Source organism: Penicillium cinerascens, assembly GCF_028974065.1.
Source record: "Penicillium cinerascens strain IBT 15544 chromosome Unknown scaffold_4_segment0_segment1, whole genome shotgun sequence".
Taxonomy (NCBI): domain Eukaryota; kingdom Fungi; phylum Ascomycota; class Eurotiomycetes; order Eurotiales; family Aspergillaceae; genus Penicillium; species Penicillium cinerascens.
Window position 1 is genome coordinate 581,775 of NW_026695298.1, and position 22,127 is coordinate 603,901.

Consider the following 22,127-nt stretch of genomic DNA (forward strand, 5'->3'; position numbering starts at 1 on the left):
TTGCGGCCCGTGGCTGAGTCCCGGTTCTCTCTGCTCTCCCCACTTCATTCTGCAGTTTGCGACCTTGGACTTCAACCTTCAACCTTCAACCTCAACCTCCAAGCTATCCCAAGACACTCCATTACGAGACATTTCTAGAGGAGTTGGTGAGTGGCGGTGCGGGGCCTGCTTTCACCCCGCCTCGGCTCTTCCACTAACACATCACTAGAACCGGCAACCACCCTGATCCGTGCTTCCACCCGTTACCTACCTGCTCGACCTCACGCCTCCCTCTGATCTTCCGAGCGAGCTTCGTGCGCCTTCTCGACTGCCAGGCTGCCAGACTGCGCGACGATTCTCAGGCAGAAGACAGAAGACAGAAGTGAGAAGTGAGAAGTGAGAAGTGAAGGAAGGACGACAATCACCCCGCGCAAACAAAAGTAAGCTTTGGTTCCTATCTCTGTGAATGCCGCGTTTGCTTTGCCCCGATGTGAATGTTTTGCGAGTCAAATACTCCGACTCTTGGATTCCCACGAGCTTTGGCGTTCTGCTCCGTCCCAGGTTTGCGAGTCTCCCAACTCGGTAGCGTGTTGTTGGATATTCCTGCTGTGCCCCTCCAAGTCACCATGACTTGGATCTCTCGCTCTGTCACCCGACTTTGGTCGTGGATATTCTCGTCATGGATGTTTAGAGCTAACTCTCCCCGCAGCCCTGCACCACCAACATGGGCCAGCAGAATCCTCCGCAGGGAGGATCGCGGAAGATCTCCTTCAACGTGTCCGACCAATACGAGATCCAGGATGTCATCGGTGAAGGTGCTTACGGTGTCGTCTGGTAAGCAAGTTCAAGTTCATTCTAGGAGGAATGCCTCCATGCTGAATATTTGGCAGCTCCGCCATTCACAAGCCATCCAGCCAAAAGGTCGCCATCAAAAAGATTACCCCGTTCGACCACTCCATGTTCTGCCTGCGCACATTGCGCGAGATGAAGCTGTTGCGGTACTTTAACCACGAGAATATTATCTCCATCTTGGATATCCAACGGCCCCGCAACTACGAGGGCTTCAACGAGGTGTACTTGATTCAGGTAGGGCGTGCTTCACGGCTGCGGGTCACAATTGATATCTGACTTGTTTGCAGGAGCTGATGGAGACTGATATGCACCGAGTCATTCGGACACAAGACCTGTCGGACGACCACTGCCAATACTTTATCTACCAGACACTGCGTGCCCTCAAGGCAATGCACTCCGCCAACGTGCTCCACCGAGACCTGAAGCCGTCGAACCTGCTGCTCAATGCCAACTGCGATTTGAAAGTGTGCGATTTCGGCCTCGCACGATCGGCCGCCTCTACTGACGATAACTCCGGGTTCATGACGGAATACGTGGCTACTCGCTGGTACCGTGCGCCGGAGATTATGTTGACATTCAAGGAATACACTAAAGCCATTGACGTATGGAGTGTGGGCTGCATCTTGGCCGAGATGCTGAGCGGCAAGCCTCTGTTCCCAGGAAAGGACTGTATGTATACCCTGTACTGGTTAATGCACCCCATCTAACTGTCCCAGACCACCACCAGTTGACCCTGATCTTGGACGTTCTCGGCACGCCAACGATGGAAGACTATTACGGCATCAAATCCCGACGGGCACGCGAGTACATCCGGTCCCTCCCCTTTAAGAAGAAGATTCCCTTCCGAGCACTCTTCCCCAAGAGCAACGAGCTGGCCCTGGACCTGCTCGAAAAACTGCTGGCCTTCAACCCGGCCAAGCGCATTTCCGTCGAGGACGCCCTGCGCCACCCGTATCTGGAGCCATACCACGATCCCGAGGATGAGCCCACCGCACCCCCGATCCCCGAGGGATTCTTTGATTTCGACAAGAACAAGGATGCGCTGAGTAAGGAGCAATTGAAATGTATGTCCCTTCCACGTCCGCGAGTGGAATCTCGACTAACGGTTGCTAGTACTCATCTACGAGGAAATCATGCGGTAAGGAGCTGGGCCGGAATATTTGAAGCATGCAATCATTTGTTGTCAGCGTGGAATTCGCCGGTAGATAGCAAGGCATCTGGGGAATAAGTGTGATCTACCCGTCAATATCAACATCTCAATATCAATGCGTTGAAAGCCCCCGCCTCTCCACGCCTCCTATACGATAATGTAGTGTAGTATATACGTCTAAAAAAATATGTTATGTACATCGAACCCATACCTTAGTCTACAGCCCCTGTTCCTCCATAAACCTCCGTATCCCCTCCCCAACCCCCCTCGGGACTAGGCTTCTCGGCACAAAGATGCGGCTCAAAACCAAACTTACTCCTCAGATGATCTCTCGTCGTAGGTCCAATCGTCGCCACAAACACCTTCCTCCCATCCCCACCTCCATCCCCATTCCCATTCCCAGCAAAAGGCCCTAATCCCAGAACCCGTAGCATCGCCTCACACCCACTCGGCGAAAACACAACCACCCAAAGCACACCTTCACCCGAACCCTGCACCGCAGATCTGAAATCTCCCTCAAACGAACCCATTTCCCCAGTTTCATAGACGACGATTTCCTCCACGGGAATGCGTTGATCATCGGGTAACGACGGGTCCATGAGTGTCTTTGGAATGATATCTCGGCGCTGTTCACCGACCAGAAAGAGGAGGGACGGGTTGGGGTCGGCATCTGGGTGGAGGGCGTTGTAGTGCTGGAGCATGTGGTGTGCTAGCTTCTCGCCGGTTCCGGTGTCTTCGCCGTGGATCGAGCAGGAGGGGAGGTGTTTGTTGCGGAGGGTCGTTAGAGAGCGGGCGGTGGCTGGGCCGACGGTGTAGAGGGGGAGGTTTGTTGAGGGGTTCAGAGGGACTTTGATAGAAGAGTTAGCTATGCGCTTGACGAGTTGAGGTTGAAATGTATGGCGGAAGGTGGGACGTACGGCCGTGTTGGCCGATCATTTCTGCAAACCCTTCGACGGCGCGCTGGCTTGTGAAGATCATGCCGCCGTATTTGGGGCCATTGGGGTTGTCTGTGGCATTGGAGTCGAATGCGCCGGAGGCGAAGAGCTCGCGCACGTGTGCTAGGTTCTCGGTGTGGAAGCGGTGTTCTAGGACCGGGATGAAGGATGGGGTGTAGTCGTTTGCGGAGAAGAAATCATCGTAGCCGTCGTGAGGAGAGGATTTGGTTTTGAGGAGGAGAATGGGCGGCATTGTGTTAGTGAGGAGTCGGAGTTGAGTTCCAGATGTTCCCGGAGGGTCGATGTTATCCGCGGATTGCGGGGCCGAGCTCCGACTTTCTGTTTCTGCAAGACACTATGTAAGTACTAGTTACAGCATGCCTTACCCAGGGTGGTCAGAGTGTAGACTGAGATACGATTTTGAATTGATCTAGACAACACAAGGAAATGGAATTGGTCCAGGAACGGCTTATGTACACATTAAAACAACAGACTACTGGTCGTCCAGCACATGCAGGTACTTCCTGTCCTCGCGCTGCTCCTTCTCCGTCATGGGGGGGAGGTCGTAGTAGGACGAGCTGCGGTATCTTTTCTGTTGGAGAGTTAGCAGTCATTCCGAGCGATTTATTCATAAACACGTACCAGGTAGTGGAAGGTCAGCTCGGCCAGATCAGCCAACTCGTGCATGCCCAGGTCCGCAAAGGTCTTGGCCTCCGGGTCAATGACCTGGTCGAGGTGCTCACGCTCCACCTCATCGGCGGACATGGTGTGCCACCACAGAGCCTTGTTAAGGTAGAAGGCGAGGGGCTTGAGGAGCTTCTTGGGCACGTTGATGCGAGTGCGCTCCTTGACGATCTCGGTGTCGACAAGCTCGGCAATCTCGGCAGTGGAGTACTCCTTGGGGCCGTAGAGCTCGAAGGTCTGGCCGACTGTGCTCTCGTCGTGCAGCATGCGCTCCAGAGCGCGAGCGACATCGATAGCCTAGAGACCGGTCAATTGAAGAAATTCTCGGTGAATGCGGGGCAACTTACGTGAACCGGCCAGTAGCGCTCCTGCAAGTGGTTGGAGTGAATCAGGGGGCTGGTGCCAGCGATCTTGTGAAGGAGGTTGTCCTCGAAACCGAACATTGGGGCGGGGCGCACGATGGTGGTCTCGGGGTAGATGGAACGAACGACATCCTCTCCCCAGGCCTGTGTTGATTAGCACATCTGTATGTTGACATATTTACTATCGGATCAACCAACCTTGGTGGAGAAGTACTCAGAGGGCGAGTCCCGGCGGGCGTTGTAGGAAGAGACGTGGATGAATCGGTCCACATCGTACTTGGCAACGGCCTCGGCGATGCGCTCAGCACCATCAACGTGGACGTCAGTGAACGAGAAGTTCCTATTCCACCGTCAATAACCTATTGCAGCCCCAAATGATCCGTTCGCACTTACTTAGTCGGGTACTGGCGACCGACAAGGTTGTAAACGACGTCGGAGTGACGAACGCTCTCCTCGATGGACTGGGTGTTGCGCAGATCGTATTCCTGTGGGAGTCAGATATCGTCCGACATTCGAGCGTTTTGAGACGGGAGCAGCCCATACAATGAAAGTAACACGTCCAAGATCACCAGTGACCTTCAGGTGACGCTTCATCATCTCCTCGCGGTAGGGCACGACGACGTTGCATCCCTGCTTAGCTGCGGGATGTCAGTGTCCAGTCCTCCGATCCATTGTGTCCCGAGAGAGCCTCGACATACCAAGGTTGTTGACAATGTAGCGACCGAGGAAACCGGTAGCACCAAAGACGGTCGCGGTGTGGCCTAGGATTGAGTGGTGAGCATATCGAACGGATGACAGGATTGAAGCGAGACGGTGGAGGTACCTCCGAGGGAAGAGCTATTAGCGCAGGGAGTTAGCAATTGACCCAAGTCCATAGAGAGCAATTGAGTACTTACCGGCCACCCTGGACCTTCAAGATGGGACGTCCGGTGCGAGAGATGGCGACGTCCTGGAGGGAGCGGCGCTGGAACATGACGGTGACCCGCGGGGTGGGGGCAAAAGCCCGCGACCCCAGGGCAGAATTGATGACCCGGGACTTGTGCATGGCCTCTGGGAGAGTCTGGAGAGACCAGCGGAGGGGAGAGGTAATTCGGGCTTGGTGAGGTGCAAGTGACGGGCTTTCGCAGGTCAATTCGGGAAGACCACGGGACTGGGCGCTAAACCAGATTCGGTAGCCAGTCCTCAATGGCCAGCGCTGCCTCTGTTTCCTCTTTTCTTAATATTCTCCTCTTCTAGATGGATGGTTTGAGGGCTCTCGGTGGCTTGGTTTGATTGTGTATTATTTTAAAGGTGTGCTGTTGCCTCTACAGCATCTCCAACATGCACGCCCACAAAAGATCTGACAATATACCCGCTGTGATTGGATGCCCGCCAAACCCTCTCCGTCTCCCACTATAAGAGTGATCTGCTGCATGCGAACTAGATGTTTGATGGCATTGTTTCCTGGCTAATGTGACTGTCAATTTGGTTGGATAAGTATGATTAGCATAGTGGCGTACCTGTGCTGTAATGGGCAATATTTCGTTTAGTGTTGGCCATCTGCATATCCTCTTTCAGTTCGGTTTTGTGCTGCCCTAGGTGCTTCGCCCGTCATTTAATGAAGTGGTGAAAGGGTAGATGCAAAGCGACTGGTTCAGAAATGGAGGAGCACGCACGGACTAAATGTCTGATCGAAATCACCGACCTTGCGAGGCAGGATAGCAATGCACGAGGCTTCTAAAAATTTGGAATATACCTTGACAAAATTGGCATTGTTTTTCAGCACGAAAAAATATTGATGATTATTACCACTGATGATTCTATGGGTCTAAAGAGATCAAAAGGAAGATTGCATAATAGCGATCGAATAGGCCGCGTTAACGTAGGAGACCGGAGTGCATGGAATTTAGAGATACGCACCAATATCAGTACGCACACGTCCTAGACACCTCCAAAACGTCCTAGCAATCGTGAATCCTTTGAAAAAGAACACAGAGCGTCTAATTGAGCGTGACTGAATCGGGCAGAGAAGAAAAAAGCAAAAAATTCGACAGCTATGTCGAAGCGTGGTGGTCCAAAGATTCATTAGAGGAGTATTGTGGGCAAACCACGGCCATCTCTGGTAAAAGGCAAGAAATGGGTTCTGTACTAGCTTGTCCCACTCCTCGGGGTTCCCACCCTTATTTGATATATAGGGTACCGCATAACTTCCGAGCACCCCCGTTCGACTCCCCCACCCGGCAAATGTTTTATTTTCCCGACCCCGCATACTGATGACTTCAGCTTGTTATAGCTTCCCTTCCTTACCCAGTACCCTACTCCATTCATATTGAACCGTACGGAAGCTCACATAATCATCATGTCTTCTGCTGCCTGCATCTTCTGCAAGATCATCAAGGGTAGGCTTTTCCTTCAAATGCCCCTCAACCCGCAAAGGCTCGGTCCTGTCGACCCCGATCGGGTCGCGCCCTCGCCAGCAGTGTCTGCTAACACGTCCAATCGCTGCAGGTGATATCCCTTCCTTCAAGCTCTTCGAGAGCGATAAGGTCTTTGCCTTCCTCGATATCCAGCCGCTCAGCCGCGGCCACGCTGTGAGTCACCTTGTGTACCCTTCCCCGCACCGCGTTCGTCCCGGTCGTTTCGACGTCGTGCACCGTCGATACCAATTGTCGATGCTGCGTACAGTAATCCAGCCATGCATTGAACCCAAAATAGCTGCCGATAGAAAGTAATGATCTCACGAAGCTGACCACTGACGCGAACAGCTCGTGATCCCCAAGTTCCACGGCGCGAAGCTGACCGACATCCCCGACGAGGACCTGGTCGAGATTTTGGTAGGTGGAAACCCCAGAAATGAAAGCAAAGAAGGATGGTTGCAGGGATGGAACTAAATCTGGGGGGTCGGGGTCTTCCCCAGTCGCCAACCCCCAAGGTCCTTCAATTTATGGAACAACTCGGCTGACATGACTCGTCTCTACAGCCCGTGGCGAAGAAGATCGCCAAGGCCAGCGGTGCCGAGGACTTCAACATCCTGCAGAACAATGGACGCATTGCCCACCAAGTCGTTGACCATGTTCACTTCCACATGGTTGGTTTCCCGTTTCAAGAAGTATGTGGACGAAGGTATACTGACCAATTGATTGACAGATCCCCAAGCCAAACGAGCAGGAGGGTATGAGCATCGGTTGGCCCACTAAGGAAACTGAGATGGACAAGCTGAAGGCTCTGCATGAAGAGATCACGGCGAAGATGTAAAATGCTTTCGAGAACCTTGGTAGTCATCCGGGAGATGATAACTTAAAATGCCCATCACCTAGCTCTACTAAACCTGGAATAGGGAATATGGAGGAGATCTTTCTGCCAAATGTAATCGTCTGTATATTCTCTAGTCCAAATGTTGACTGTCCAAACCCAAGCTCGTATATACTACAAAGCCATGCAAAAATGGTCTAAACCGCAAGTCTAGCATATATCCCAAACTTGAAGACGAGAAAAAGAAGCCCATTCCAAACAGACAGATTATGCGGACTCTGCAGCCTCAGTGCTCTTTTTTCCAGGACCGGGATAGAACTCAATCTTACCCCCACCCTGGACGATGTTCAGTCTGTCGTAGAGAGAGCGAGCCCGGATATACGGGTCAAGCACCCAGTATTGCTTGCGCAGTTCCTCAACCAGAGCATCGCGCTTCTCCTTGGCAGCGGACGCAGCCGCGGTTTCTTTCTTGAAGCTGGCACGGATCCACTCGATGGTGATATCCTGAATATCCTTGGCAAGGATGTGGCGCTCAGCGAGCAGCTTGTCGCGGGTCTCCGTGTCCTCCATCAACTTGTTCTCGCCGTCCTTGACCTCGACGTATTTGTACTCCCAGTTCTCGTCGCCTTCGAGCTCTTTCATGATCTGGCTCGGGGGGATGAAGGATTCCAGGTCTTGCCTGTTCTTGGTGAAGTGGATCTTGGCTGCAACAACCGGGTCGAGCCAGCCCTTGATGATGTTCCAGATACCTGTAGGGCGAGTTAGAATTGTACAGGAATTCATGTTATAGGCACGTACTGGAGAAGATCCACGGAGCCTTGTGGATGAGGACGGCTCCAAGGGATTCGGGGTAGTTGGCCTCGAAGCACTTGATCATGAACTTCACGGGGGTATAGTCCATATTCGCCAGACTGAAATCGGTCAGATCGAAAATGATAGTCTGTATTCATTAGTTCTGAGCACCGTGATCGGAGAAATTGACATACCGCAGTCTCAACCGGAGGAGCCAGTAACAGGCGCGCCATCTCAATAGTGTAAACGGTGGACCGCTCCAGAGTATCCACTTCCTGATCAGCAGCTTTGTGCAGACGCACGCGAACAACGCAGATGGGACGACCGAAGCGGTCAACTCCGTGCAAGAAACTCTTGCCCATCCGCATTTGATAGAGGAATTGTTCGCCCTTCTTCTTCTTCGCAGGGTCGCTACTCTTCGAGTTCTCTAGGGCCAGGGCCTCGCCATTGGCCATGATATCGTCGTCGACATGCACATCCTGCAGACGCCAGCGCATGGTGGAAATCATCATGATGAGCGCCTTCTGGACGTCCCACTTGCGCGCGCGCAGGAAACGCAGCAGCAGCGCATCCGGATTATCCTGCTTCACCATATTCCAGTATGCGGTGCGGATCTCTTCCGGCTCCAGTTGTTCCAGCGCTTGTTGGAACTCCTTGGACTGGCCATACTTGTCATCGCCGTCGGTGATGTTGATGGAGGCCAGGTTCGAGGTGATGCCTTTCGCGGAGGAGACGCTCTTGGAGTCATCGTCGTCGTCGGTGCTGCGGCCAAAGAGTCCCCATCGGCGCTTGGGTGCCGACTTCTTCTCCTTCGGCGGGGTTGCTGGTGCGGCCTCGCCGTTACCGTTGCCATTGGCCGCCTCAGTCTCGAGGGCATCGAGTTTGACGCCGAAAACCTTGAGCGTGAGGATCCAGAATTCCTGAAGTTTAGCCTCCTGCTCGGGAGTGAGGGTCCCAATGGTGCCCGGGGCGGGTTCGGTAGGCATGGTCTTGAGGGTATCGATAACACCGAGGAAAGGTTCTTGTGGAGGGATCCGGGAAGGCGCGGGCAATTGCTGCTGTTTAGGATTGATATATATATTGTGAAGCCAGGCGCCCCCGGTGACGGCGAGTAAAGCGAATGTGATGGACCAGAAGGACGACGCCTCCCTCGGTTGAGCACGTGTGGAGAAGCGTCGCGCGAGCGTCGGAGACCGGGGTAGACACCAGGGTAGACAGGCTGGGATCTGTGCGCGCAGGGATGTAAGATTGGCCGAGGAATGTAAACGACGGCGAAGAATTGAACAGTTCCGCATGTGGCGGGGAGAGATGATATTAGTCAGGGTAGAAAGATAGAAGGGGAAGCGGGACTTGAGACGAGACAAGATGATGGCGCAAAGTGGATTCGGGCAGAATCAAGAATGACGATCTGCCCTTGCGGGGAAAACCATGCTGTTCTGGACCCTTTTTCTTTTTGCTTTGCTTTGCTACGATCAATTTTAGACAAAGTTTAGGGATGCTTACAAAAGCGATATACATAGTTGTAGCTGGCCGCATCAACTGACCATCGCGTGCCGATGAAGTCATCATCGCCCAGCAACGTAGCGGGGGATCAACACAACACAGACGGATCACCTTATTCCTTACCGAACCGTCCGAAAACCCACTTGAATTACATCCTTGGCCCAATTGTCGCACGATCTTGAGATATCCACCGTCTCTTGGAATCCCTTCCAAAACAAAACCTCTCCTACGCGCCTCAATAAACATGGACGGCGCTGCACCGCGTTCGTCGTCGCGACCGAGGCCGTCGTCTCGCCCCACGACGCCCTTGCGACCCAGCTCGCGCTCGTCGCTCCGAGAAGCCCACGGCTACGGTCACAGCATCAGCAATGCCGGATACAATCAACCCGCCATCAACGCTCTGGAGCCGCAGTTCGCGGAGCTCGCAGACTCCATGGCCGACCTCGAGGCCAATTTCATGCACCTGCAGCTGATGCACGAGAGTTTGACGCGATTCAGCGAGAGTTTCGCTAGTTTTCTGTACGGCTTGAATATGAACGCGTTCTGCGTCGATTTCCCAGAGGTACGATCGAAAACGCGTCGAGCAAGCCCCTCGGGCTGAGGCTAAACGATTACTACAGGCCCCGATCGCCGATTCGTTCAAGAGAGCCAAGTACGCAGAGGCCCAGAAAGGTATGGAGGCCACCGTTCGCGTCCCGGCGGCTCGTGATGGAGGGGTTACTCAGGAGCGGTCCAACTAACATCTGGAGCAGAAGCAGAGATGGAACCGTCCCGGCCGGCAGACGATGGCGAAATGACATTCCTGTGAGTGAAGAATATTTAATGAAGAGTCTTAGATGCGTGCCGAAGCATGTCCAATTGACATGCGTACCCCAGGACCACCGATACCTCCTTTGTCGAGCACCCTCCCAGCACCGTTTCCTCCAAACCGACATCGAAATACTCAGCACCCACACGGGGAACTACTCGAGGGACCACGCGAGGCTCAGCAACGAGCCGGTACGCAACACGAGGGGCACGGGGTGCTCGACCGAGTGCGCTGCCTCGGGGACGTGGCATGCATTGATCCAGCCACCATAAGTGTTGACAAACTGTGCCATTTGAGGTTCCCAAAGGTTGCACATGACAAAAAAACATGCTAGAGGGAAAATTCCGTATCTACAGATTTAAAAAACTCCGAGATGATCTCCGGCTCAAAGCTAGTGAGTGCCTCGGATCGGCCTGCGCGACAAGGGACGCACTCTGGGCATGTGCGCTCGGAGGTACACCGCGATAACCCCTGTGATTATGACGACTAGAAATGAACAAACTTAATAAAATTGCAAAGAAGAGTAGACTGTAAAATGAAAACAAAAAACAAAATAGAAAGTGTAGCTGGGATACGAGACGAACCGTCAGTATAGAGACGGCCCAGGCGGAGAGGCTTATCCGATCTCTGATCCGGCGGTAAATCGGGTTCTGGCGAAAAAAGGCCCGCCCGATGGCAACGTACCCATCCTCGTCCACAAAGGAATACCTTTGAACTACATCTCGCATTAGACTGCCCTTATTTGGTCTTGGGCAGTTTGATCTCTCGTGGTCCATTGAGGCGGGGCTTGTTGGTGAATCTGTCGTGGCAACCCTTGTGCCTGATGAGCACGTAGCTCCATCTATCTCTACTCGACCATCCTATTGACTGTTCGTTGCCTTTACTGCTGATGGCTGCACACTCCTGAACTGATATTCTCTGAAGTGCAATGCTGGCCTTATTCAGGGGGAGTCCTTGAGACTGATCTGGATCGTTTGCCGCCCCACGCAGTCATCGCAACCTTCAATAGCCTGGATTGCTTTCCCGGTCGTCCATCCGGTTGGGATTCGTTCGATTTCTGCTCGCATAGAGGTTTGAACCTGGTGTGGTTTGCCCTTTTCTTTGCATCTGGTGGCTTGCCTACCTCCGACTGAGGCATCTCTGTTCGCTATCCCTTTGTGCTTTCCCCGTACATTGTTCCCATCTTCGTCATTATGGCGGCGAGCCTTGATTCCGTGAATCTTCTAGCAGAAGCAGCATATGGCTGTGGTATGTGTTGACTGCCCCGCCTTCGTGGTATCATGTCGGACTAACCAACCCGCTAGAACATCTTGCCGCCGTGCTGAAGGATAATCAAACTGCTGGCCAGTTCAGAAATGGCTTCCGAAAACACCATGATAGACTGGCTCCGCTCACGAAGCCTGAGGCGGTTGCTATTCAGACTAGCGGTCTACGCACGGTGGCGTCGTTGAAGCCCAAGTACCACTGTCTGTTCTGCTCCGAGATCTGCTTGAACGGCGATCGGAAGGCACACACAAAGAAGACTGGACACGTATTTTGTATGTCCGTTGAATCGGGTTCCCTCAGTCCCGTGCTAATACTGTGCCTCTAGACATGGAGTCGCGTAATCGCTTCGTGTTTTGCGAGAGTTGTGGGGACTTTGTCTATGACCATGGACTGGAAAGACTGGGTGGCCCATCTTCCAAGTACGGGATCGAAGGTACGTTATCAGAGCAGAGCTTTCACTGCAGTGTACGTTGGTAGCAAAAACCTGACATCCTATAGATGGCAAGGGAAAGTGGGCCGAGGACTCGGCCTCCGAAGCCTATGTCAAGACAAATGCTACCAAGAATCCATGCTCCCGCCGAGGTGCCCGTGGCGTGTGGAACATGGGTCAGACTTGTTACCAGGCAGTCATCCTCCAGGCTCTGCTTCACGACCCAACTCTCAACGCGTATTTCCTAGCTGGGGGCCATGACATTCACAACTGCAAGAGGAGTTTCTGCATGGCCTGTGCTGCCACCGAAGTGTTCATGGACTTTAACAGCGGTGAGAAGACGGACGCGGTCTCCGCCGCTACTCTCCTTTACCATGGGTGGGATGCGTCAAGAGTATGGGAACGTCTCTGATCAAAGAACATGGACTCAAGCTAATTCCTCGTAATAGGAAATGGCAGGATATCGCCAGCAGGATGCACACGAATATTTCCAATTCCTGGTCAACGCGCTTCATTCTTGCACCCCTGGACACTCGGAGAGCTACGAGAGCAAATGCGAGTGCTTCTTCCATCAGACCTTCTATGGTGAACTGCGCAGCAGCGTCATGTGCCACAAATGCGGCAAAACCACCCACACCCACGACCCCATGGCCGATCTGAGTCTCGACGTACAAGCGCAGAACAAGAAGCGCAAGTTGGGCCGATCGAACCCATCATCCACCGTCACATTGACTGCCTGCCTGGACAGCTTCACCGCGGTTGAGGACTTACATGCAGATGCTGCCTATCACTGTGAGAAGTGCGGCAACACCCCCCAGCGGGCATCCAAGCGTTTGCAGATTCGCAGACTTCCTGCCATTCTCTGCATGCAACTGAAGGTTCATATATTGCTTCATCTCATCTTGTTTGTCTTTACTAACTGTTCTCCAGCGCTATGAGGCCACCTCGGCATCATCGGAGAAGATGAACTGCCACATCGACTTCCCCGTTACCCTCAACATGCTCCCTTACACCGTGAAAAAGGACAAAGAGCGTGTCGACACATCCAAGTACATCTACGATCTATCCACCGTCATCGTTCACCAGGGAACTATGGATTCCGGTCACTATTTCGCCTACACTCGCCTTGGTGGTGATAAGGTGCGTACAATGGTTTCGTGTGTTATAGGACGGTGTTGGGCTAACTTGCTTCCCAGTGGGTTCTGATGGACGACAACAAAGTCACCGTCGCCAGTGTCGCCGATGTCATGCGGCAGGATGCATACCTTTTGTTTTACAGTATTCGTTCCATTGCTGCGGAGAAGGCCTCGTCTTAACAAGAGACAGTCATTGGTCCTTGGTCGAGAAATTACAGTCTGGCATTCAATTCGAGGCCGAGAGTTGTTGTTAGCCTTGATGTACATAGAGCGGAAGACCTTTTATGAACACGCAATCTTCATTCATTTGTTCTCATAGAAATTAAATTTCTGGCCGATCACCAGTATGCATACGGACCGGGCTCTCACCCGCTGATTGACACGAGTCTACAGTCAGATCTACGAGAGAATCAATGTAAGACCAGAAGGAGATCCGAAGACCAACTTTCAGGTTTCACGGGTAGAAGGCAGACATGGGAAACTGCAAACATTGCATCACCCAGCCGGAACCCTCAACAACCAATACGCAGATCCAGAACGTTGTAGGAATCCCAGAGAAGAAAATCCGTCATTGATATTGGATAAGGAAAAGGATGAAGGATCAAAATGACATCCTCGTTTTCAAACTCTTGACACAACAACCCCAGTCCCCTCCTCGTCCATCCGAGACAGCAAAAGATGCCTCCTCCATTAAGAATCAACAACGCTTTTTGGAGCCGTCACGAAAAACGGAACGTGGGCGAATCATAACCGAACACTTCGAAACATTCGCCTGGACACTGTCGAGACCGAGCGCCAGGGTGTAAACGCATCGAGGACGTGAACGGAGCGAGAAGGGCGTTACAGCGACATGGTTTTCATTTTTGTTTAGCGGTACTGTGTGGTGGTCATGTTAGTGCGTCCGTTCTGTCAATGTGAACCGGCCCGAGGTGCGCCCATGAAAGAAATCGTATATTCCCGGTATTCTCGAGTCGGTGTAGGCGAAAGGTAGAAACGAACCTTGTTGAAACCGATGTCGGTGGACTTCTCACGGAAGCACTGACGGCAGATGTTCATCTAAAACCGAACCCGTATTAGCCACACAATTGTCCAACTTTTCGACAGCACTCGTGCGCTACACACGAATGCCGGGGAGAGTTCAAACGTACGCCGTACTTGCGGATCAGACCGGCGCGGTGGGAGCAGACACGGCTGGATCGATCGCACACGAATTAGCACTCTATTCCTCCAAATTCATTCCCAGTGTTTCCGCTCCGATAACAATCCTCCACTCGCGCTCTTCGCTTGTCTCTGCTCGTCGGGAATCGAAGATATTCAATGGGGATACACACCACTCGCGGGAGCCCTTGCCGTACCTGAAGAGAGATTCGGTCAGTAACTTTACATCGTGCGCCGGGCTCAGATTCGACTTACTTGCGGGGCCGGCTGTACCAAACGGACTCGTGAGTCATCTTGAGATGTTGTAGGGGGGTGGGTTGACGGGGTTGTTGTCGGGGACGAGGGTCGTTTGGCGCTGTTGAAGAGAGGCGAAAGACGAAGGTTAGGGTTGGAAAATCGTTGTGTGCTGCCCCAATTGGGGAACGTGCACGGGCCACTCTCGCTTGGTGTACCCTAGCCCGATCCGGTTAGTGGATCACATGTTTGCTTAGTCATACGTCTATACATCGGGGTTTCCTCACCATCACCCTCTAGAAATGCGACTCGTTGCTTGCTACTCAACATTTTGTTCCTACGGAGATCAATTAATCTTCACCAGCTTAAAATGGCGGAGTGTAAGTTTCGCCATGGCACTCGAGCCAGATTCCGACACTGACGGAATTCACAAACAAATATGCACTAAAAAATGAATTCAGATTCAGAACCAAGTAGGCATATTATGGCCAACTGCTATGGCTGGTAAAACGAGACTGCAGATCAACGAAGAATTTCATCCACCCTAGAAATACTTCGGTCTAGCATCTTTCAAAAGTTCAGGCCGGAGATGATAAATCGGATCAAGCTGCTCGACATAGCCACAAACCAAACAGACTGGAGAAGACATCCGGGTATTGCTAAGTTGTAGCCGATCATAGATAGATAGTTCTCCCGTGATGCGAACAGCGTGGGTTGACATTCCTGCTTCGTCGATCTTCTCCGGACTCAGTAAATCATCTCATACAGAAGCATGACGTGGGTGAACTCACGTTTTGAAGCAAGAGCATCTTGAAAGGTGGCAAAAATGTTAACTTCGTTCTCAGTTAACTTGCAGAAACCCTAACGGGGATATTATGAATTATTTTACCTAGAGACCAGATGGCTCTCAGGCAATATTCGACCGCTAGTGTCTCTAGCAGATAAGAGTCATTTGTGGATTATCCCAAATGACATGCTGCAAGAGCCAGGATAAATATTTCGGATTTTTTCTAGAGAATAGAGGTGAGCATTTAAGAGGGTTGGTATACCCCAGAAATTGACTGACTGCCGTACCACCGCACATATAGGTGACAAGGATATTGTTCGCGATTAGCCCTGTGTCTACAGCGCGTCTACTCGTGGACTCATCAGTGTCAACTTAAGACTAGAATTATGGGAGCCGAGAAACTTTGTACAGATCTTCGGGAAATGAATCCAGTCGACGACCTTCAAGATACTAGTCATACTCCTGCATGGGTAGAGCGTTGGGAGTTTCCTAAGCCCAAAAAGCCTGCGCCTGAGAACGCACCAATGCTAGTGATCATTCTAGAGAGTTCTCTAAATTTAAAAACAAATCAAGTTGTATAACGCATCTACACCGACTCCCTTCAACGCAGGGGTACTTCGATATAGTGCACGGGATGAGCCGGTCGCTTAGTGTCCGTGTTGATCCGTGCATATCTTATGCGCATTATTATCCCCGTTCATATAGCGGCCGTACCAACCGTGCCAAGGCTGGGGACAAATGGATGGAAGACGGCCTGCAGGCCTTTCGGAGGGCACGGTGCCGAATATCCGATGCTCTGCAGGGCGGTCTTGCTTAAGTTGGTAATATTGCTCGATCAGCGTGGAGATGCGTCGATCCGCTGATCTTGTCGGAGGGGTAGAGATTCCTGTTGAGGAGATTGCAGTAGTTCTACTTGGCGCGGAACTTAATAATAACAGAAAGTTTATGGGAGTTTCAATAAGTCTGCGGTAATGGATAGAGATTCGACGTGTCTCCTAAGCTATGTATCGAAAAGAGTACTCGAGACTATTGAAATTTATTCTTTTACATGATTTTTTCGAGCCAAGTATGACCTAACAACCGGAGATAGACAATCCGGGGTGCAGAGACCAACAATGGATCAAATGACGATGACAAGGAAGCGTCAAATGACAGCTTGAAACTACCGTAATTGGGGTCGCGAAAAGTCTCCGGGGCTGGTATTTCCGCGAGAAAATGAGCAAAAATCATTAATTATTCAGCACAGATCGGTGCGTGCCGCCACGGGTGCGTGTGCGTTGTGACCCCAGCCGCGGCCGGAAGGGCGCGGATACAGGTTTGCGCATGCCCCATTACGGCGCGGCAAAGATCATCACGTTTTGATGTGACGGCTCGGGTTCGGACCCGCTCACTTCTAGGTTCACGGCCTTGAAGATTTTCCTTGTTTCTAGATGGCTCAGCCGCTTCTATGATATAAGGTCTGCGATATAAGGTTCCGAGCTTGTTGACCGCGTGCAAGAGAAGGTTCCAAGGGTTGGACGGTGAACCGAGACGCTAAAGTGTGAAGGTGTTACTGAATATACCTTCTTTTCATCACATTTTCATCACATTCTCATCATTTCGTGAGACTGTTGTTCCTGTTGGTACCGGTTCTCGGCGAAAAACAGATATAGTCCCCCACGACCAGGAGAACCTATGAATCAGGGTGGGTCTCGGAAATATGGCGGGATGACTCTCTGGCTTTGCCTTCGTCAGGAACCCGCGGATCCGTCTACCCGATCTACATAACGCTAGAGTTGACTCGCGATCCTCAGACTCGGAGCGGAACCCGCTCTTCTACCAGAATGAAGTCATTTGAATCTGTCCGCAGTGGCCGGTTCTTTTTTCCCTGGCAATTATCAAGCCGACTTCTGTTGGCTTCTGTTTGCCCATGTACTTGTGTTCCTCATACATGCTAATCTAGTAAATCGGGGCGCAGATAGTTTGTTCAATTTCGACGACTTTTGCGACCAAGGCAGATCCATCATACCATGTAAAACCTTCGAGTCGACGATTGGCGGCATTTCAATGCAGTTACAAGCATGGGGATACCGACTCCCATCTCGAATGTGACATGAGGTTATTCTCCATTGGGATCCGCCGTTGCTGCAATGGCCTCTTCCCCGTGTCGAACAATATATGCGAATGCATCAAGATACTGATCGAAGGTGGTTTCCTCTCGACATATACAGATTCAATGGCAAGTATATAGTTGCATGTAGATCATAAGCAATGTAGATCGAAACCCCACATCGGTACTTAGGAAAAGGCTGGTGGGTATAGCTGTTCAAGATAGGTTTCCGTAGAGTGTGGAGGGCAGAAAATGTTCTGCTGCATCTTTACGCCCTACTTGTATAATCCCAAAAGCTTCAGTGTTCTGATTCTGCAAGGTCTCTATGCAGATAAAGACTGTGCAGCTAATGAGCGCGACATTGATATTTATTATTCCCCGGTTTTGCTCTTGATTCCAACGTTTCGGGAGATCCCCGTTCTTTAACGGAGACGTGCAAGAATCAGGGCACAGGGAAGTGGAGTTTTAAAATCATAAGTTATATCATAGCTGGAAAAGAGGTTGAAGGGTTCCACATCGCAATGGGCCGAGATCAGTCGGTCGCAGGATCGCGCGCATCACCTTACCAAACGGGACCGCCCAAATCTCAGGATGGGCACTTGTATACGAATACCTTGTCTGAGTATACGAGGTAAAGTTTAAAGATGTCTTGGCCCAAGAGGCTCGGCGCAGTGACACATCACATCAGCTCCCCAGCTTTCCCACTCGCGCGATGCAGTGAGACGTGTAGGGGGGCCAAAGAAAGGCCAACGCGCGAACCCAAGGCCGAGACGGAGATGGACAGACCTTTAGCTCCTTCAGCTCCACCCCAACTACTAGTTTAGGGATAACATCATCATGCATGCCGACTCGAATGTCATGGTGCCATACGAGGTCGGCATGTGGACATGTCAAACTGTTCATTGTCCCCCCCCGCAGGACTGGACCACAAAGAGGGGCGGCTTCACTCACATGGTGGTCATAGTCATGCCATGGTGGCTCAATCCCCGATCGGAGTCTCGGGGTTTAGCGAAAAAGAACCCCACCGCCAACGGATAACTCAAAACTGCGGCTCGGAAGGGCCAAAAAGCGAGGCCGAGACAGGGGTGTGAAAGGAAGCTGGCGATGCCGGGGTCGGATAGCTGCTGACCCAGGCGGGGGCTGGATTTGTCGATCTCTGTGCGTCCGGTGTTTGTTGTAGTACGTATACGAGGTAATACGCGGGCGCTGATTGGGGAGTCAACGCGTAAGATTCGTGTTGTAGAGGCTTGATAGAAGGTTCCGAAGGTTTCTCTCCGTAAAGTTGGGAGAGATATCCCTGGGTCAGGATAGGATGACTCCTAGCTCGCGTGGAGCACGGGGATTTTGGATGACCTATGCCCAAGACCCCAAATAGCCGACCCAAAGGCCCATGGAGATAACTGAATCTAAATCCATCAGGCAGCAGTTCATCCAGCGGTGAATCCCAACGTGGTAGCGATCGACTACGTCATGGCCTGGTGTTTGCCCCATGAGATATGCCCAAACGTACGGACATAGTCACTTGGACAAACATACTGGGCCCTATTTTCTGGCTTGTAGCCCCGTTAGGCCCGTGGAGATGAGGTCACTCTCCCCCGATCCACCCAGCCGCGATCTAGCTTGGCCCCCGTGGCCGTTCGTGAGCTTCCCGACACATCCGAATGAAATTTTTTCCTAATTTTCTTTATTCAATAGGCAAAGGTATGCCAAGACCCCCGACTCCATCGGTGCAACCTAGACAATGCATATGACTGCAGATCCATGCTGGTGCTTTAGTCTGGAGATGCTGTGAGCAGGATACGGAATGAGAGTTTGTACCTTAGTAGACAGCGTCATAACCAAAGTAAAGGGATGGTAGCGGTGACAGGTGTGAATCATCAGGAAAATAAGAATTTAGTGCTTAAATGAGGAACAGGGAAAGGTCGGCACGCGGAAGCTCTGGGCCATCTTGTTGCCACGCACTCTCGGCGGTTGCGTTATTCCCGCCCAGTCCGAAGCATTGGAAACCAGCGTCGCCGAGTCTTCTTTTTTCGGGATATTTTTTTTTTTAAAAAAAAAATTCGACGTTTGATTTGGTAATTTGCGTAAATCCGGTGCTTAGTTCCTTATTGATTCCCTGCATTCTGCCCCGCCAATCTCCGGGCTCTTTTATACAGCAGCACCCGCCCTCCGGTATACTTCCCTTCTCAGCCCTATACAATCCCAGTCCGCCTTCTCATCAACACCGCCAGTCTAGGTAGTCGTGTGAACTTGACCTTGGTTGAAACGCATCCGAATAGTCCGGGTCTGGAACAAGAAAGGCAGAAAGCCCAGTGAAGTGGGAGCTTGCATTCCCGGGATCTGGCAGCGTCGTTACGTCACGATTCGACAGAGCTTCGATCTTTTGCGCCGATTGAAGCTCTGCCTCCATTTTACCTTTCGTAACTACAACAGTTCTCGGAGTAGTTCACACGAGCTTGCATTCATCCTCCGGCCTCATGCGGCTGTTAGCTACTCGAGCTGCATTTGCGGCAGCTTTCCTCGCGTCGCTTGCTATTGCGCACGGCGACGATGAATCGACGGACATGGGCATGGACATGGGAATGAGCATGGATACGCATGCGCCCCCCAGCACAGCTTCGCCGACACCGTTCGCCACGCCAACTCCCTACAGCGAAGGTCCCATGAGCTACTTCTCCTATGGCAAGCACTCCAGCACCATCATGGCGCACATTGCGCTCATGATCCTGGGCTGGTGCTTTGTTCTTCCTGCAGGTAAGTGATTCTCTGGTCAGCGCTTCAGATCTCAACTAATTCCCGACAGCGGTCATGTTCAGCATTGCGCGCTCGCGACTTGCACTTCCGTCGCAATTCTTGTTCCTCGTCTTTAATGCCTTTGGTCTGCTCTTCGGAACCATTTACAACAGCCAGACACCCGATCTGTACGAGAACAATGTTCACCACAAGATTGGCTGGATCGTGACGTGGGTCATCAGCGTGCAGGTCATCCTGGCCTTGATTTTTGCGTATGCCGGCCGTGGTAATTCAAAGTCGCCGTCGACCTCCTTTGAGCGCGCCGCGTTCCTGCCCGTCGCGACGAACGAGCACGAGAGCCCCTACCCGACTGGTGCGATGCATGAGTACCGCTGGTCCCGCGACAGCGGCCAGGGAACCGAGCCCGGATCGTCCATCCACAGTCCTGGATCACCCTCCTGCGAGTCGCAAGCCGAGTATGAAGGTTTCGAGAAGCCTGAGGAGCTGTCCCCGAAGCCTTCCCTCCCGCGCGGCTGGTTCCACAGCTCCATTGTCGATCGATTTCTTTCGAAACGCGTGCCGGGGATGGTCTCGAGCCGTGTCCTGCGCATTTTTAACAGCGCGTACGATGTGATTGATCGGATTATTCTGCCGTTTGGCTTCATCGCCATTGTATCTGGCGGGGTCACTTACGGTGGTATTTTCCGGGGCCGTGACATTTTCAACGGCCTGGCGCATTTCATCAAGGGTGGAATCTTCTTCTGGTATGGAATTCTCACCCTCGGGCGCTTTATCGGGGCCTGGGCGGACTTGGGTTGGGCTTGGAACAAGAAGCCCCCGGCGTCAATCGTCGGCTGGAAGGCCAAAGTTCCTTCAGGCGAGTTCGTGGAGTCATTCGTCATCTGGTTGTATGGTATCACCAATGTCTTCCTGGAGCACCTGTCAAACGCTGGCGATGCATGGTCTGCGACTGATATGGAGCACGCCTCCATCTCCATCATGTTCTTTGGTGGTGGTTTGGTCGGCATGCTTTTCGAATCCCAGCGCATTCGCGACGCGCTCAACAGCACTCTCCTCCGGTCCCCTCCTCATGGCTCTCGCGACGAAAACTGGCAGCCTCCCGAGTCACAAGGTGTGCCCCTCAACCCGATGCCGGCACTGATCATCCTGCTTCTGGGCATGATGATGGGATCGCACCACCAGGACAGCATGACATCGACCATGGTGCACAAGCAGTGGGGCAACATGCTGGTCGGCTTCGCGCTCGCTCGTGGAATGACCTACGTCCTCCTCTTCCTGCGCCCGCCAACCTCTTACCTCCCCGCTCGGCCTCCCACGGAGATCGTTTCTGGCTTCTGTCTCATCGCCGGTGGACTCATCTTCATGCTGAGTGTAAGTTATACCAGTGCAGACCCTATTATGATTGCGACTAACCCACACCGAACAGACCCGCAACGTGATCCAAGCCATGGAGTTTTACAACCTGGATGCCATGTTCACCTTTACCGTCGGCATGGGCTTCACAGCCTTCATCATGTCCCTGGTGATCCTGAACATCGCGCTCAAGGCGTGGGCGGTGAAGCGCGACCAGCGCCCGCAGTTGAACGGAAGTTTCCGCTTCCCATGAATCTTTTTGCATCTGTTTTCTGTTTGATATCCCTTTACACTTGCTGCTTTCGAAAATTCTCATATAGGGGTCATCTGGTGTGATGGTCTCCACTACGACAATCCCCTCTCCTGCAGGTACACCACAGGCGCGAAAATAGTCGCTATGCCGGAACGAACCTGTTACGCATTAATGTGAGGTGGTCATACTTGTTGGCCAGTGTGCCGGGTTTTTATATGATGCATGATTAGTATTTATGGCTTAAGAGAAATGGAATGAATGCCCGGCTGTTCAAAGATCTACAACGCGACCCTCTTTCTGCAGGACCTTTAAGCGATTCGGAGATATGGAGGTTAACGCCGAGTTGGCCGTGCCGAGTACCGAGTCGGCAG

The 22,127-nt window shown here is 52.2% G+C and overlaps 9 protein-coding genes across 9 annotated transcripts; 5 read left to right on the forward strand and 4 right to left on the reverse strand.

The window, feature by feature from the left end:
• Nucleotides 1-703: 703 nt before the first annotated feature.
• N7498_009311 (mitogen-activated protein kinase) lies at nt 704-1,973 on the forward strand (the record flags this gene model as incomplete). The annotated part of the gene is made up of 5 exons (XM_058456367.1): nt 704-813; nt 870-1,065; nt 1,119-1,500; nt 1,548-1,895; nt 1,945-1,973. 5 exons carry the CDS (start codon nt 704-706, stop codon nt 1,971-1,973), a joined length of 1,065 nt encoding a protein of 354 aa, XP_058303266.1.
• Nucleotides 1,974-2,193: 220 nt separating this feature from the next.
• Nucleotides 2,194-3,169, reverse strand: N7498_009312 (uroporphyrinogen-III synthase HEM4; the record flags this gene model as incomplete). The annotated part of the gene is made up of 2 exons (XM_058456368.1): nt 2,194-2,828; nt 2,899-3,169. 2 exons carry the CDS (start codon nt 3,167-3,169, stop codon nt 2,194-2,196), a joined length of 906 nt encoding a protein of 301 aa, XP_058303267.1.
• A 240-nt stretch (nt 3,170-3,409) lies between these two features.
• On the reverse strand, nt 3,410-5,007 carry N7498_009313 (complex I NDUFA9 subunit family protein; the record flags this gene model as incomplete). The annotated part of the gene is made up of 9 exons (XM_058456369.1): nt 3,410-3,508; nt 3,559-3,897; nt 3,948-4,106; nt 4,161-4,302; nt 4,356-4,447; nt 4,506-4,600; nt 4,661-4,723; nt 4,786-4,799; nt 4,859-5,007. 9 exons carry the CDS (start codon nt 5,005-5,007, stop codon nt 3,410-3,412), a joined length of 1,152 nt encoding a protein of 383 aa, XP_058303268.1.
• Nucleotides 5,008-6,300: 1,293 nt separating this feature from the next.
• Nucleotides 6,301-7,196, forward strand: N7498_009314 (HIT family protein; the record flags this gene model as incomplete). Its single annotated transcript, XM_058456370.1, has 5 exons — nt 6,301-6,340; nt 6,450-6,532; nt 6,707-6,775; nt 6,922-7,029; nt 7,089-7,196. The coding sequence occupies 5 exons, from the start codon at nt 6,301-6,303 to the stop codon at nt 7,194-7,196; spliced, it is 408 nt and encodes a 135-aa protein (XP_058303269.1).
• Nucleotides 7,197-7,460: 264 nt separating this feature from the next.
• N7498_009315 (CRAL-TRIO domain-containing protein) lies at nt 7,461-8,971 on the reverse strand (the record flags this gene model as incomplete). Its single annotated transcript, XM_058456371.1, has 3 exons — nt 7,461-7,942; nt 7,992-8,133; nt 8,180-8,971. 3 exons carry the CDS (start codon nt 8,969-8,971, stop codon nt 7,461-7,463), a joined length of 1,416 nt encoding a protein of 471 aa, XP_058303270.1.
• A 761-nt stretch (nt 8,972-9,732) lies between these two features.
• On the forward strand, nt 9,733-10,554 carry N7498_009316 (DASH complex subunit DAM1; the record flags this gene model as incomplete). The annotated part of the gene is made up of 4 exons (XM_058456372.1): nt 9,733-10,050; nt 10,109-10,160; nt 10,241-10,292; nt 10,365-10,554. 4 exons carry the CDS (start codon nt 9,733-9,735, stop codon nt 10,552-10,554), a joined length of 612 nt encoding a protein of 203 aa, XP_058303271.1.
• Nucleotides 10,555-11,489: 935 nt separating this feature from the next.
• Nucleotides 11,490-13,308, forward strand: N7498_009317 (uncharacterized protein; the record flags this gene model as incomplete). The annotated part of the gene is made up of 7 exons (XM_058456373.1): nt 11,490-11,544; nt 11,601-11,834; nt 11,888-11,995; nt 12,061-12,386; nt 12,442-12,870; nt 12,923-13,132; nt 13,189-13,308. 7 exons carry the CDS (start codon nt 11,490-11,492, stop codon nt 13,306-13,308), a joined length of 1,482 nt encoding a protein of 493 aa, XP_058303272.1.
• A 729-nt stretch (nt 13,309-14,037) lies between these two features.
• On the reverse strand, nt 14,038-14,597 carry N7498_009318 (40S ribosomal protein uS14; the record flags this gene model as incomplete). The annotated part of the gene is made up of 4 exons (XM_058456374.1): nt 14,542-14,597; nt 14,460-14,483; nt 14,277-14,319; nt 14,038-14,184 (listed from the first exon to the last, which is right to left on the reverse strand). The coding sequence occupies exons 1-4, from the start codon at nt 14,577-14,579 to the stop codon at nt 14,038-14,040; spliced, it is 252 nt and encodes an 83-aa protein (XP_058303273.1). The 5' UTR covers nt 14,580-14,597.
• Nucleotides 14,598-19,873: 5,276 nt separating this feature from the next.
• On the forward strand, nt 19,874-21,756 carry N7498_009319 (Ytp1 family protein; the record flags this gene model as incomplete). Its single annotated transcript, XM_058456375.1, has 3 exons — nt 19,874-20,150; nt 20,200-21,521; nt 21,577-21,756. 3 exons carry the CDS (start codon nt 19,874-19,876, stop codon nt 21,754-21,756), a joined length of 1,779 nt encoding a protein of 592 aa, XP_058303274.1.
• Between the last annotated feature and the right edge of the window lie 371 nt (nt 21,757-22,127).